The sequence below is a fragment of the Miniopterus natalensis genome, chromosome 12, assembly GCF_054644295.1.
Source record: "Miniopterus natalensis isolate mMinNat1 chromosome 12, mMinNat1.hap1, whole genome shotgun sequence".
Lineage (NCBI taxonomy): Eukaryota > Metazoa > Chordata > Mammalia > Chiroptera > Miniopteridae > Miniopterus > Miniopterus natalensis.
The window spans coordinates 72,995,804-73,009,417 of record NC_142092.1 but is presented as its reverse complement, the minus strand read 5'-3'; the positions used below and the strand labels follow the sequence as shown (position 1 = coordinate 73,009,417).

The 13,614-nt window shown below is 59.7% G+C and overlaps 1 protein-coding gene across 1 annotated transcript; it reads left to right on the top strand.

Moving 5' to 3' along the window:
- Positions 1-4,541: 4,541 nt before the first annotated feature.
- Positions 4,542-13,017, top strand: DOLPP1 (dolichyldiphosphatase 1). Its single transcript, XM_016196636.2, has 8 exons — positions 4,542-4,621; positions 7,930-8,030; positions 8,294-8,378; positions 8,471-8,570; positions 8,802-8,900; positions 9,399-9,527; positions 9,993-10,082; positions 11,578-13,017. Exons 1-8 carry the CDS (start codon positions 4,546-4,548, stop codon positions 11,612-11,614), a joined length of 717 nt encoding a protein of 238 aa, XP_016052122.1. The 5' UTR covers positions 4,542-4,545; the 3' UTR covers positions 11,615-13,017.
- The last annotated feature ends 597 nt before the right edge of the window (positions 13,018-13,614 follow it).

Genomic DNA, 13,614 nt, shown 5'->3' with positions numbered 1-13,614 from the left:
GGGAGGGGAATATCCAGTGAAATGCTTCAGGGCACAGATGTGGGTGGGCATTGGGTGTGGATCAGCTTGGGCAGCATGTAGGTGAGGTGGCTTCCCTCTGAGCCTCTGTCCACATCTGCGAAATGCAGGTGTTGGATGAGGCCAGGAGTGTAGGCTCAGGCTCAGTGACCAAACACCCAGGCTGGTGAGAGCCATGGCGAGGAGCTGGGACAGGTGGGGGCAGGGCAGGTCGGATTCTGCTAGGTCTTCAGATGTGTTCGCTGGCAGTGAACATTGAAAGGTTGATTTGAAGGGTACTTTAAAAAACACAACAAAGCAAAAACCACTTTGAAAATGTTCAGATGTACCGAGAAGCTCAAAAGAAAACCATATAAAGACTACCCATAAAACCACCACCTCGTCAGTAATTAACATCTTCCCATTTTAAAAAGAGTGTTTTAGAGTACGTTTCAGACAGCAGGTCCTGAAAATAAGGTAGTTCTCTGGCATGACCAAAATACACCGTTATCACACTTAAACCACGTCAGTGATTCTCATATCTGCTGGGATTCTAAAGGGAAGGGTTTTTTCCGATCAACGAGATGAACGTAGTTCCGCCTATAGGGGAAAGGCCTCTCCCTTTCGGATTTTAGAGGCATGAGCTGATCTGCGGTGCTGGCAGGTAGGTTTACCTTTATTACAGTGTAATTTCTGTGCCACAGAGAGCACTTCCACAGACTGTGCAGCTGGTACCACAGTGTATACTTTCAGAGCATTTCCATCGCCACGAAAAGACTCCCTGTGTCCATTTGCAGTAAACCCCCCAGCCCCAGGCCACCGCCAATCTCCTCCCCCACCCCGATTTGCCTTTTCTGGACATTTCTGTAAATGCAACCCTATAGGAAGTACGTGGTCTTTTGTGCTTGGCTTCTAATGGTGTTTCTGAGATTAGTCCATTGTACGGCTGTACCAGTAAATTTATTTCTCTGTTGCCGACTAGCATCCTACGGTGGGTTTCCCTGTTTTTGGACTCATGGGTTTTTATTCACGATGCCCAGTTACAGGCACTCTTCTGATGCTCAGACGGCCTCGCATTTGGCCAGTGACAGCCCCTTTGAGCTGGTTCTTGGGTCCTTTTGAGACACCCCCACCCCCACCCCCATCAGTCTTCAAGTGCTTCCTTTAGCATCACATGATGCCCCCAGAAGCCAGAATCCCAGAGACCTGAGTGGGGAAGGCCCCGAGGGAACCCTGGCCCACTTCTGTGAGGGACCAGAATTCAAATGTGGAAGTTCGTGCAGCGAGTGAATAGGCCTCAGGGCAGCAGCTGACACATTTCATGGAAATAGGCCCAGGGAGTTTGAGTATAAACCAGTGTTAGACTTTGTGCCTCTTACTTCAGGGCTGCCCTGCCTGGACTCCCTGTCAGAGGAAAGGCCAGCCATACTTGGGACAGCTGGGGACTCCTGCAAAGCCTGGGTGTCCGGGCTTATCCAAGGACACCTAGGGCTGTGGGAGGAGGCAGCCAGCAGTTTGGCTCATGGGATCTGGCAGACCTGAGTTCAAATCCTGCCTCTGCCATGTACTAGCCAGGTGACCTGGCAAATGGTGGGACACAGCCTTACTGTCCTCAGCGATAAAGTGAGATCATTCAGAGCTGCCTTGCGGGCTGCTGGGAAGATAACACAAGGGCCTGAGGCTAAACACCTTCCCTCCCAGGATGCTCAGCAATACCAGGAGCATCACTAACCTAACTCAGCTCGGGGAGGAGGCAGGTGACTTCTGCAGCCTCCCATGGGTCTCCTTGCAGCAATCACACCTGGACTGCCTAGCCCCTTGTCCACACGCCAGGTCTCACCTGTCCTCTCTGCCATCTCATGGGACCCTGCAGTGGCTCCTTGGCACATCTCCATCAGAAATGCACCCATAAGTACACCAAAGACACGCACAAGGATGTTCTTAGCAGCACTGTTTCTAACACCCCAGACCTGGAGACACCCCAAATGCCCAGTAAGAGTCAAATGGAAAATAAACTGTTGTGTTCACACTGTAGAATCTACCATATGGCAATGAGAGTGGACAAGTGACAACTAGAGGCCACGGGGTAAATCTCACAGATAATGCTAGTGAAAGAAGCCACAGGCAGAAAGTACAGACAGGGCGGGGCAAAAGTAGGTTTACAGTTCGTATGGAAAATAAGTGTAAACCTACCTTTGCCCACCCTGTACTGTAGGATGCTGTTTATAGAAAGTACAAAATCAGACCAACCTAATGTATGGTATCAGGTGTTGGGGTGGTAGTCACCCTGGGGTGAATAGACTGGGTGCCAGGGGTTCCTGGGGCCCTGGTTCTTTATCTAGGGGCTGCTTAAACAAGTGTGTTCTGTTTGCGAAACTTCAACATACTCAATTTCTGGAATTGCCTGTATGAATGTTGTATTTTAATTTTTTTAAAAAGCACAACCAAACCAAACAACGCTCCCATCCTTCACAGCTCCCATCTGTCCTCAACAGTGGCCTTCAAACTTTTGGGGGCCCAGCCCCTGCCTCCTTCCCCACTCCCCCAGCACCTCATCCCTCAATCTCTTTTGCCCATTTCATCCAGCCACACTCCTGCCCCAGGACCCTTGTTTATGCTGTTCCCTCTGCAGGAAAATCCCACACTGGATAACTCCCTCTCTATAGTTCATTTTCATCACTTCCTCGGAGTGCTCCCCACGAGGCAAGAGGGCTCTGGAATCAGACAGGCCTGGGTTTCAGGGGCTTTGCCTCTCTAGGTCCAGGGAGGGGCAATGCAGCCAGACCCGGGGTGGCTGCCCTGACCCAGGGGAGTATTCTGGGAAACCCCCAGCCCGTTCTTCTCACACCTCCTGCTACTCAGAAGCTAATACCGGCAGTGCCTGAGGTAGCTGAGGGTAGTAGGTAACAGGGAAACGGGGCCAGCTGACCCACAGAAGCCCAGGCTGGGCCAGGTGGGGAGCTGAGCACAGCTGAGGGGAGCCAGGGGGCCCTCCTGGCCCACTCTGAGTCACCATCACCCCCCAGCCCTCTCGGCTGAGCCCCCGCCCTGGCTCCAGCTGCCCTGCAGTCTTGCAGAGCCATTCTGCTCAGTGGGACTCCCTGGTTTATTTTCACTTCTCCTCACAAGCATTTATGTCATTTACCAGGCTGTTCTAGGCCTGGCCTGGGCCAGGCCCAAACACATAACAGGCCGTCTTCAGGGTGCCCTGGGCTTCTGCAGGCTTGGCTGCAACCACTTGTATCCGAACCCCAGAGCACATGAGAATGCAGACTCCACGGCTGCAACCCAGACCCTAGTGGGACCCAGGAATCTTCATTTTCTTTTTTTTAAATTAAATTTTGATTGATTTTAGAGAGAGAGAGGAAGGGAGAGAGGAACATCGACTTGATGTTCCACTTACTGATGCGTTCATTGGCGGATTCTTGCATGTGCCCCGACTGGCGATGGAACCGCAACCTGGGGGTCTCCGGCCGATGCTCTAACCAACTGAGCCACCCCGGCCAGGGCAGGAATCTGCATTTTCTACACGCTGACCTCGGCGCTCACGAAGTCAGAAAACCACTGCTGCCTGGGGGAGACGGACCAGGGGCCGATTCCAGGCCAGCGTGGTCGGCGCCGAGGTAGGAGAGGGGCCCGGCGGAGGCCCCCTCCCCTGGCCACGGAAACCTCCCCGCGGGAACCGACCCTGGGCCAGGCGGGGGGGCGCGAGGGGTGCTGCGGGCCAGGCAGCGGGACAGCACGTGCAAAGGCCGGGAGGCGGGGGCGGTCGGGCACCTGATCTGGACCGCAGCCCAGCCGGGGCGGGCGCGGGGCGGGCGCGGGGGCGCGGGGCGCGTTTTGGGCAAACAGGTGCAGAGGGGAGACCGGCCTCCGGCTGAAACGCCCTCAAGATGCCTCATGACACAGCAGAAGCGCGAGGGCCCGTGAGTCGCCGCTGGAGGCAGGAAGGCGCCCTTCTCAGCTCCCATTAAGCCCCCGCCCCAGCGTCGCGGGAGAAAAGGGTGGGTGCCCTCCGCCCCCCGCTGCAGCTCACCCAGCACCGCCCGGGGTGGACCCAGGCCCCGGGTCACGAGGGCGCCTCCCCGCCCGGAGCATGCGCTCTGACCGGCGCCCAAGTCCCCTGCCTCGGGGCGGGCTCCCGGTGCCGCAGGTCCCCGCCGAACCGAAGCTCCCACCAAAGTTCCACACGCCCCCCACGCTAAGGCCTGATTGGCCCGCCCGGCCCGCACGGCGAGCCGGGTTCGCCTTCTGATTGGCCGTCCTGCTCTCCGTTCCGTGCCGGAGCCCTCCTCCCCCCTGATTGGCCAGAAGCCTACCTGCGCTCGCCCCGGATTGGACGCCGGCTCGGCCGGCCCCCAGGCTCCCAGGGCCCCGCTCTCTGATTCGCCGCTGGGGCCGGCCCTTCGGCCTGCACGCTGAATGGCTGCGCCGCTACCTGGCTCGGCTTCCGATTGGATGCGAGGCGCCTCCCCGGCGTGATAGGTCGGGGCCACCGCCCCCCTGGCACCCCATTGGCTGCTGGGCGAAGCCCGGTCTCCGGGTAAGATGGCAGCGGACGGACAGTGCTCGCTCCCCGCTTCATGGCGGCCGGTCACCCTCACCCACGTCGAGTATCCTGCAGGTAAAAGGCGGCTCCGGCTGTAAGGCCGCCTCCCCGGGGCCGGGCCCGCAGCCCCGGGCGCGCCGGCTCGCGCGGGCCCGCGGCGGCGCCGGGACGCGGGGTGGGAGCTGTCAGACGGCGCCCGCGAGGGGCTCGGCCGGCGCGCAGGCGCCGTGGGGCGGCGACGAGCGGGCGACGCGGGCGGCTGGCCCTCGCCCTCTGCGGCTGCGCGGCGGGGCGCCCGGGGCGGGTGGGCTGCCCCGGGGAGGGGTCCCCGCCCGGCCCGGCCCTTCCTCCCCGCCGGCCCCGGAGCCGGAGCGGCCGGACGCCCTCAGGGGGCGCGCAGGGGGCGCCGTTTCCTGCGGAGCGCGCACCTGGGCGCGGGGGAGGGAGAGAGCTCCCCGTGGCTGGAAGTGTGCAAGCCCCGGCCGGGCGGCTGCTCCTCGTTGGAGGACTGAGGGTGCGCCACGCCCCGAGCAGGGCGCTGCCCCGCCACAGAGGGCACCCGCGACGGGCAGGCGGCACCCGGGAGCTTCCCATCAGACACACCCCTAGAAGCCCGGGGGGCGCCCTTTGGTCCCCGTCGTGGAGGCGGCCCGCTGGAGTGGCGCCGAGCTCGGGCCCGGGAGTCAGAGGTGCCTGGGCTCAGGTTCAGGCCTCGGCCTTGTGCAGGTGACTTCACCTGCCTGAGCCCCCGTTCCTACGTCTCTGAAGTGGGACTAATCGCGGTGCCTCCCTTCCAGGGGTGGCGTGAGAATCAGATGGCGGGGGGCCTGAGAAGTGCTGAGCTCAGCGCCTGCAGGCGCAGGAAGCATTCAATCAGTAACTGCAGTTAATATCCTCCCACCTTCCCAGGACCCTCTCCAGCCCACCCCACCCTCCCTGGGTAGGATGGTTGGGTCTCAGGTGAGCCCCTCATTGAGCCCTGGTTGTCTGAGGAAGGGCCTGCAGTGTTGCCCTTTGGGGTGGAGATGTGAGAACCTGGCCCTGCAGAGGGCCCCAGGGCTGGCTGCCAGAGAACTTTGACCCGGGGTGTTCTGGGTTATGCTGGGGGTGGGGCGGCCCTGCCAGGTTACTGGGCCCTACCAGCCTCCCCGCCCATCCGTCCATTCAGCCAGCCAGCCAGCCGGTGTCCACTGAGCACATCCCGCCTGCTAGGTCCGGGTCTGGCTCTGGGTGTAGAATGGTGAACAGGCTGATAGGTCCCTGCAGTCCTGGACTTGGGAAAACCCATTTTCCAGGAGGGAAACTGAAGCCTGGACAGGGGAAGGAGGGGACTTGGCTAAGGCCTCAGCACCTTCGTGCTTTCTCCGCCCTGGCCTCGGAGTAGCTTCTCTGAGTGCTCACCTTCTAACAAGCGAGAAGAAGGAACCTTCCGTTTGTGAGCAGCTTGATGCAGGCTCTGATGAGGGACCCTTTGCAGGGACTGTGGGTGCCCCGGGGGAGGGACGTGGCTTAGCCTGGGGGCATCCCACAATGGCTAGCCCCCTGCTGACTCCTCTGTGGCCCCCTGAACTTCGCACCTCTCATCACACGGATCCTTGCTTCCTTTATCCATTCTCCATTCGTTCACCATTAGTTTTGAGCCTAGTTAAGTACCAGGCGCTGTACTGGGCTCAGGGGATTGAGTGCTGTGTAAAGAGACCCTGTCCCTGCTCTTACGGGACATGTAGCAGGAGAGGCAGACACAGACCAGTGTCTACACTGACAGGCACATCATGAATGATGCCCGGTTACATATTCACGTTCCCGCACCAGACTGCAAGCTCTGCAGTGGCAGGAACACATCTTGTTTTGCCACTGTGGTGGGTACTTGATTTATGTTGAGTTAACTCAGGCAGCATCCCAGGTGGGGGAAACTGTGTGTGCAAAGGTCCAGAAATAGGACAGTGCACGGTGTGTTCGGGGAACTAGAGTGCGGTCCTGGGAACTGGAGCGGAGGGTGGGAGGGGAGCAGGGCTAGGACTGCCCAGCGAGCTGGGCTGAGGTGGGACTTATTCCAAGGACAGTGGGAGCCATGGAGGGACTTGAGGCAGAGTGGCAAGGCCAGAGTCAGAGCATCTGCAGGAAGGCCCCAGGTTAGTGCCAGGTGTGGGGTGGGCCAGGGGGATAGCCAAAGGTTTGGGGGCACCAGCTTCTCCCTGTCCTCATGGCCAGGTGCCTGGGCATCAGCTGTGAGTTCTGAGAGACCCAGAACCTCAGGGCTGGAATTGGCCAGGCCACTGTGTGGGTGAGGAGACAGGGGCCCAGAAAAGGGGAGGGCATCACCCAGTGTCACCCAGCCGGCCTGTGGCAGCACTAGCATTTGAGCTAACCCTACCCTGGGTAGGTGTGGGTGAGGCCAGGTGTGTGCCCATTTCTTCAGCCTGAACCTGGGCTCGGCCCTGTGTGGGCAGCTTCCTCGCTGCGTGTGTGAGGCCAGGCTGGTGGTGTGGGCCATTTCCCGTGCTGAGTTCTCCCGGCCTCTGGGTCAGCAGAGCCCCCAGCATAGACATGTCCTGGGTGCCAGGGACTGAGCTGGGTTTCACATAGGCCTTCTCCCCGCTTTTCACAGATGACGGGGCTGAGGGCCGCAGAGTCTTTGCCTGAGGTCATACAGTCAGCAAGTACTGGCACGGAAACTGAACTGTGCCCTCTGACCTCAGTATGGCCACACAGCTGTCCCGTCTTGAATGGCAAGGGTGGTCTTTGGACTTGACATCAGCCCTGCCCTTGAGCAAGGGGGGAGGTGGCTGTCATCCCTCGGTTAGGTGTCCTCACCTCTCAGAAGGGGCTGGCAGTCCTCACGCTGCCTCCCTCCCGGCCTGTTAGGATGGTGGAGAGCAGGTAGTGAGTAGGTGGCCAACTTCCTGCCAATAGAGAGGCAGTGAGAAGCTGTTGCCAAGCGGGTGTCCATACTGGGCAGCACAGCCTCCTCCCTGCCCTTGGCCTTGGTCCTGCGGCTGTCTGCAACACAGACCCACGTCTGTGTGTGGCCGGAGACCAGGTTCCCCGGGAGGTCTAGGGTTCAGCTGGGGCAGCCTCAGCACAACACTGTCCACAGGCACCCAGGTAGATGGCTGCTGGGCTGCCCCTGGCACAGGGCCCGGTCTCTGCGGCCAGGCCCAGCCGGGCCCAAATCCTTCACTGGCAGGGTGGTGGGTACAGTGCTTGGGTGAGGCCAGAGGCTTGATTTTGTTCATCTCCCTCATTCTGACTGAGGTGCCCACGGCTGCCCGGCCTGCACTCGGGTCCTGCTGGGATGCCCTGTCTGTCGGGTGCTACCTAACTCGCCGGGCCAGGCCCTCGCTGATGCTCATGCGGTCCTCCCCTTCTCCCGCCCCACCCAGGTGATCTCTCTGGCCACCTCCTTGCCTACCTGAGCCTCAGCCCCATATTTGTCATTGTCGGTTTCGTGACCCTCATCATATTCAAGCGGGAGCTGCACACGGTGAGTGAGTCTGTCCCCCGACCCCTGGCCCTCCCACTGCTCCCCGGTGGCCCCCCCCCAGGGATGGGGGTTGCACTGTTTCATCCCGGGTGCTTCACCTTCCCTTCGATGCCTCCACCTTCCTTGAGGTGTGTGGGGCCTCCAGGCTGGTTCCAGGTTGCTCACCAGTTGGGCTGGGAGATACCAGTCGGAGGCCACAGTCTCTGGGGCTGGGCGGTGGCCCTGAGGCGCAAGGCCCAGCTGACCATATGTCTTCCCGGCAGATCTCATTCCTCGGGGGCCTGGCAGTGAACGAGGGGGTCAACTGGCTGATCAAACACGTCATCCAGGAGCCGCGGCCCTGTGGAGGTAGGGCCCAGGCTGCGGGATTCGGGTCCACCAGGTCGGGCATTACTGGGAGGCCTGCACCCCCCCATCATGCCCTGTTTTCTCTCCCCCAGGTCCCCACACGGCAGTGGGCACCAAGTACGGGATGCCCTCCAGTCACTCCCAGTTTATGTGGTTTTTCTCCGTCTATTCCTTCCTTTTCCTGTATTTAAGGTGAGCTTTTCCCCAGTGAGAGTGGCCCTGAACTGGCCCCAGCCAGGCTCTGCCAGGGACTCACTGGGAGTCCTTTGGATGCCACTTGGGGCTTGGCCTCTTCTGGGCGTGCGGGATGAGCTGCAGCCAAGGCAGAAGGTGCTGGGAGCCTGTGGATGGGGCCAGGAGCTGTTTGGGAGGCCTGGGCTCCAGGCTCTGGGCTGAGGCCATCTGACAGGCCTGTCTTCCCAGAATGCACCAGACGAACAATGCGAGGTTCCTGGACTTGCTGTGGAGGCACGTGCTCTCCCTAGGTCTCCTCACCGCCGCCTTTCTAGTCTCCTACAGCAGGTACGGAGGGAGAGAACCTTCACCCCACAGCCTGCCCACTGGGTCTTGCTGGATTCTTGGTCCCCACTGGACCTCACTGTGGACTTGAGTCCCAGAGCCGGTGGGGCAGGGCATGGGGTCCCAGCCTCTTGCTTTACAGGATCAGGGCTCCACTGCCCCACCCAGCCCTCTTGCTCCCTCCTGCTGGCTGAGCCCGGGGTTCTGTTCCCAGCCTCCTGGAGGAGCTTCTTGCAGACAGACTCAGAGTTCAGGGGCCAGAGAGAAGGGAGACAAGTCTCGGCTGAGCCATCTCCTCACTCTGAGTTGGGAGAGCAGCTGCCGGGTTCCAGCCCCCTGCCTCCTCCTGGCAGCAGTTCTGAGCTCTGTGTTCACAGAAGCTCCTGCCTGTCTGTGTCTGTCTCTGTGCACGCACAGATCCTGGGGAGCCAGGGCTTGAGCATGGGGATTGTGAGGTCTGCTACTGCTGGCTCTCATGGACTCCCTTTGTCCTTGATCCAGGGTCTACCTGCTCTATCACACCTGGAGCCAGGTGCTCTATGGGGGCGTCGCTGGAAGCCTTATGGCCATCGCTTGGTTCGCCTTCACCCAGGAGGTCCTCACCCCTCTGTTCCCCAGGATAGCGTCCTGGTAACTGCTTTCTGCCCCTGCTGCTGCCCTCCCAACTTCCCCTGCACCATTGTCCCTGCCCCCTTACCTAGGAGTTTCTACCCCAGCTTCATCTCCCTGGGAGGGCCCAGGTGTCCAGGTTTCTGGTAGACATAAGGCTGAGGCCCTGCTTGCTTGGTTTCTGTGTTTCCCAGGGGTTTCCTCAGCCCAGGAGCCCATGTGGCATCCTCTGTCCTTGACCAGGCTCTCAGGGATTTAGGAAGCAGCCTGAGTCCTGCTGAGCTATGTACCATGGGGGGTGCCCCTGCCTCAGTTTCACCCAGGTGACACATCTGGGTCTCGCAGTAGCTCTGGGGTCACAGGGCAAGCAAAGACTGAGCAGTGGGGGAAGGTGCATGGCTGGCCCCAGGCACTGATGGGGTCTCTGGCTTGATGACAAGCTCATGCCCTGATGTGGTCCTGGGGTTTGGGTGTCTATCTCTTCAGGCCTATCTCTGAGTTCTTCCTAATTCGAGATACAAGCCTCATTCCCAACGTACTCTGGTTTGAGTACACAGTGACCCGGGCAGAAGCCAGGTGAGTTAAGGGTTCAGCAGTGACTGGGTCCTGGCTCAGTGGGGCACAACCCCAGGGCAGCCACTGCTCCCATTTGGGGCCAGGTATTGGCCTAAGCACTTTTTTTGCACTGTCTTGTTGAATCCTTTCCTAAACCCCATTTTACAGATGAGAAAACTGAGGCTCAGAGATGAGAGGAGGAGTCACTTGACGAATAACTTAGAGCTGGGCTGGGAACCCAGGCTGTCTGGCCCAGAGCCATGTTTTTAACTCCTATGGCTCAGAGCCAGAGGTCTGGGCAGCCAAGATTCTCAGGGCCCGTGTGTGTGGGCACCCTTCAGTCTGGTTAGTCCAGACACTTTCCTGACCGAGGTTGGGAAAACGGGAGCACAGCAAGGTGGTGCAAATCTGGGCTTTGGAGCTAACTGATTGAGCTCTCCCTCTGCACTCATCCCAAATCCTGGGTGGGGTGCCAGACGGGGTGGAGAAGGCCTGGCTCTTCCCCGGGGCTCAGAGGGGAGCTGAGGCGAGGTCAGGCTCCAGAGCAAGCCTGTGAGGTTTCCCCAGAGAGCTGGTGAGAGGAATCATGGGGCCGGGCAGGGCATTGAATCTCAGCAGCCTAAAAATGTGTCTAGTGCATCGTGGTCCAAATTATCCTAATGAGCTTAAGGGTAAAGGCCTGGATCCAGGAGGAAAGGGGATTTGAGGTGGTTAGGGCAGGAATCCCGTTATTGGAGGAGGGGCCTCAGCTGGCCCTGGCTCTCCTCACCCGCCACCCAGCGCCTACAATGGTCCTGTCCCAGAGGCCCTGCTCCGCCCGGCCCGGCCCTCCCCCTCGTCACCTGGCCCTGCTGGCCACCGCCTGCCATCATTGATCAAAATCTGTGTACACGTGCTCTGTGCCAGGCTGTGTGTTGGGGGTAGGCAGAGAGTGAGACAGCCACAGAGTCAGCGAAGACACCAAGAACCAGGCGCCCACCTGTGTGATGAGTGCCCCGGGCTTGAGAGCTCGGGACAGGAGCCTGACGTAGGGGTGGGTGGTTGGGCCTGCTGCCCAGGGAGACAGACCTGCCGAGGCGGGGTGTGGCGGGACAGTGTGCTCAGGAAGGGGACTATTTCGAACAAAGCTTTTGAGGCGGGAGGAAGTTTGGTTGGTCAGTTACTGGGGCTGCTGGGGGTGGGCATTCTTTTTTTTTAATGTTTTTATTGATTTTTAGAGATAGAGGAAGGGAGAGAGAGAAAGAAACATTGATGAGAGTCATTGATCAGCTGCCTCATGCACACCCCCAACTGGGGATCAAGCCCGCAACCTGGGCATGTGCCCTCATCGGGAATTGAACCAGCGATCTCTTGGTGCACAGGGACGATGCCCAGCCACTGAGCCACTCCAGCCGGGGATTCACCCATTTTGATAGGACTCTGGGTAGGGAGGGGACAGCGAAGGGGTCACTGAATGCAGAAGCCCTCTCCTCTGACCCCAGGCATCCTCACTTGAGACTCCCACCCCGTTTTGCAGGAACAGACAACGCAAGCTGGGCACGAAGCTGCAGTGACTGGTGAGTGTGGCTGGGCCCAGCCTCCCGGTGTGGCCTGCTCGATGCCTTGCAGGATGGACAGAATGACCGAGGGATGAAGCAGAGACCTCTACAGACCCACGTCACCGAGTGGAGCCTTTTTTTTTTCTTATTTTAATTTTAATGAACAAGGTGGTGCCTCAGCCAGGACCCTGGAGGGGCTGCTGCCGGGGGCCACACGGCCAGAGACGTGCACTGCCAGCTCCGGGCCGAGCGGAAGTGCTCCTGGTGTGGGTACCGGGGTGTGGGGTAGAGGCGGAGGACTTGCACCTGCGCTCGCAGGGCCAGGAGACCCAGGTGGCGTGACAAATGCACACTATTTATTTTTGGGTTTTGTTAATGGCAGACACGATTTTGGAGCTGGGGTGGAAGAGCCTGCTGTGTGGTGGCTGCCCCAAGCAGAGGGGCCCAGGCCCTTTGCCCCGAGCCCAGGAGGCAGACTGCTACTTCCTGGGCCTGAGAGGTGGCCTGGGGGCCCAGGAGAGGGGAGGGGAGCGCCCTGTGCCCTCCCTGCCACCATTGCCATTCCAGAACCTCAGTGTTTCCTAGTCTGGGGGCCAGGGCCCGGAGAGAGCACGCGTTTGGCGGCTGCTATCATTGTGTCCCACCCCGTATTGACCCTACACCACAAGGGCTTTCTCTGGTCCCCTGTCCCCTAGACAGTGGTCCCTTTCTGACAAAAGAGCCTGCACATGTGGGTGAGCAAACCCAAGCTGTTTACAGCTCTTTTTGGTCCTGCCATCGGGAGCAGTCAGTCTTCATCTCCACAGAACAAATGCAGAGGAGCCAGGAGCCGGGCAAGAGGAGGGGTCTGGGAGCCTGACATCCCCACCCTTCCCTTCCCTCTTTGCTCTGAACATTCCTTATCCTTCCCGACCCCCTCTGGGAGGCTGGGACCTGCCTGGGGTCACCTTCAGCCCGTTTTGGGGTGTGGTTCACAGATGCCCACTGTCTGGCTCAGAGGACGGCTCTTCCTCTCTCCTCTGAGGGGATTTGATCTCTGAGTCTGTGAATGGAGTTGGGGAGTGGACCTGCTTCCAGACTCCTGGAAGTTTCTAGAACTGAACCAGGCTGCTGGGGACCTGTGTTCGAAGCCCGCCCCTCCCTCTCTTTGTGGAGGTTCGTGGTCTGCTGCTGAAGCACAACGTTTGGGTGCTTTCTTTTCTCGTGTTAGAGATGGTGTCCAAAGCCGTTCCAGATGCGGGGGCCAGGGGCCTGTTCTGGGGAAGGTTGGTCAGTCCCCACGTTCGCCTCCCCTCCCCACCCCTGCCCTTCTTATTTTTTACATTTTGCCTGAGACAAGCCAAGTGTGAGGTGGTTTCATTTAAAAAAAAATCAATGAAATTGTTTACTATTGTTTTAAAATAAAACCTTGAACTCTGGTGGCTCGAGCACATGTTGATGTGGGCTCATGAGAGGAGGCTGGATTCCATGACCCCGAGGAGCAAGGATACGGTTAAAACCGTGAAGTCACAGGCATCTCGGGCATCGGCCCCTTCCAGCCCCAGAGCTGCAGTTCCAATGCCCTGCGACGCTCCCCGCCGGAGTCTGAGGAGACCTCGCTGCAGGGAGGAATTGGGGGTGCCCCAGCCCACCCGTGTGGCCTCAGCCTCGTGCCGTGCGGCAGCCCTGGAGGGTGGGACAGCGGCGCTCTTCCAACGCCTCCACGGGGCCCACGCCCCCTCCTGTTTGGTTGCGCTGTCTCGAGTGTGCTCGGTGGAGGACCTTGCTTTGGGAGAAATGACTGCTGATGGGGCTGGGCTTGGAGGCCTTGTGGGAGTGAGATGAACATAAGCCGAACCCAGGGGCTGGCGAAGGTGGGGGTCTCTCCCTCGATTCACTGAGCTGAGACGCAGCCCCCGGGGTGAGGGGTCAGGTGACTCTGTCCTCACATGAGCTCCAAGGCTATGGGTTGGGACCCGTGGTCCACAGAACCTCGACGTTCAGTAACCATGGCCTTACCCAAGATGCGAGGCAGA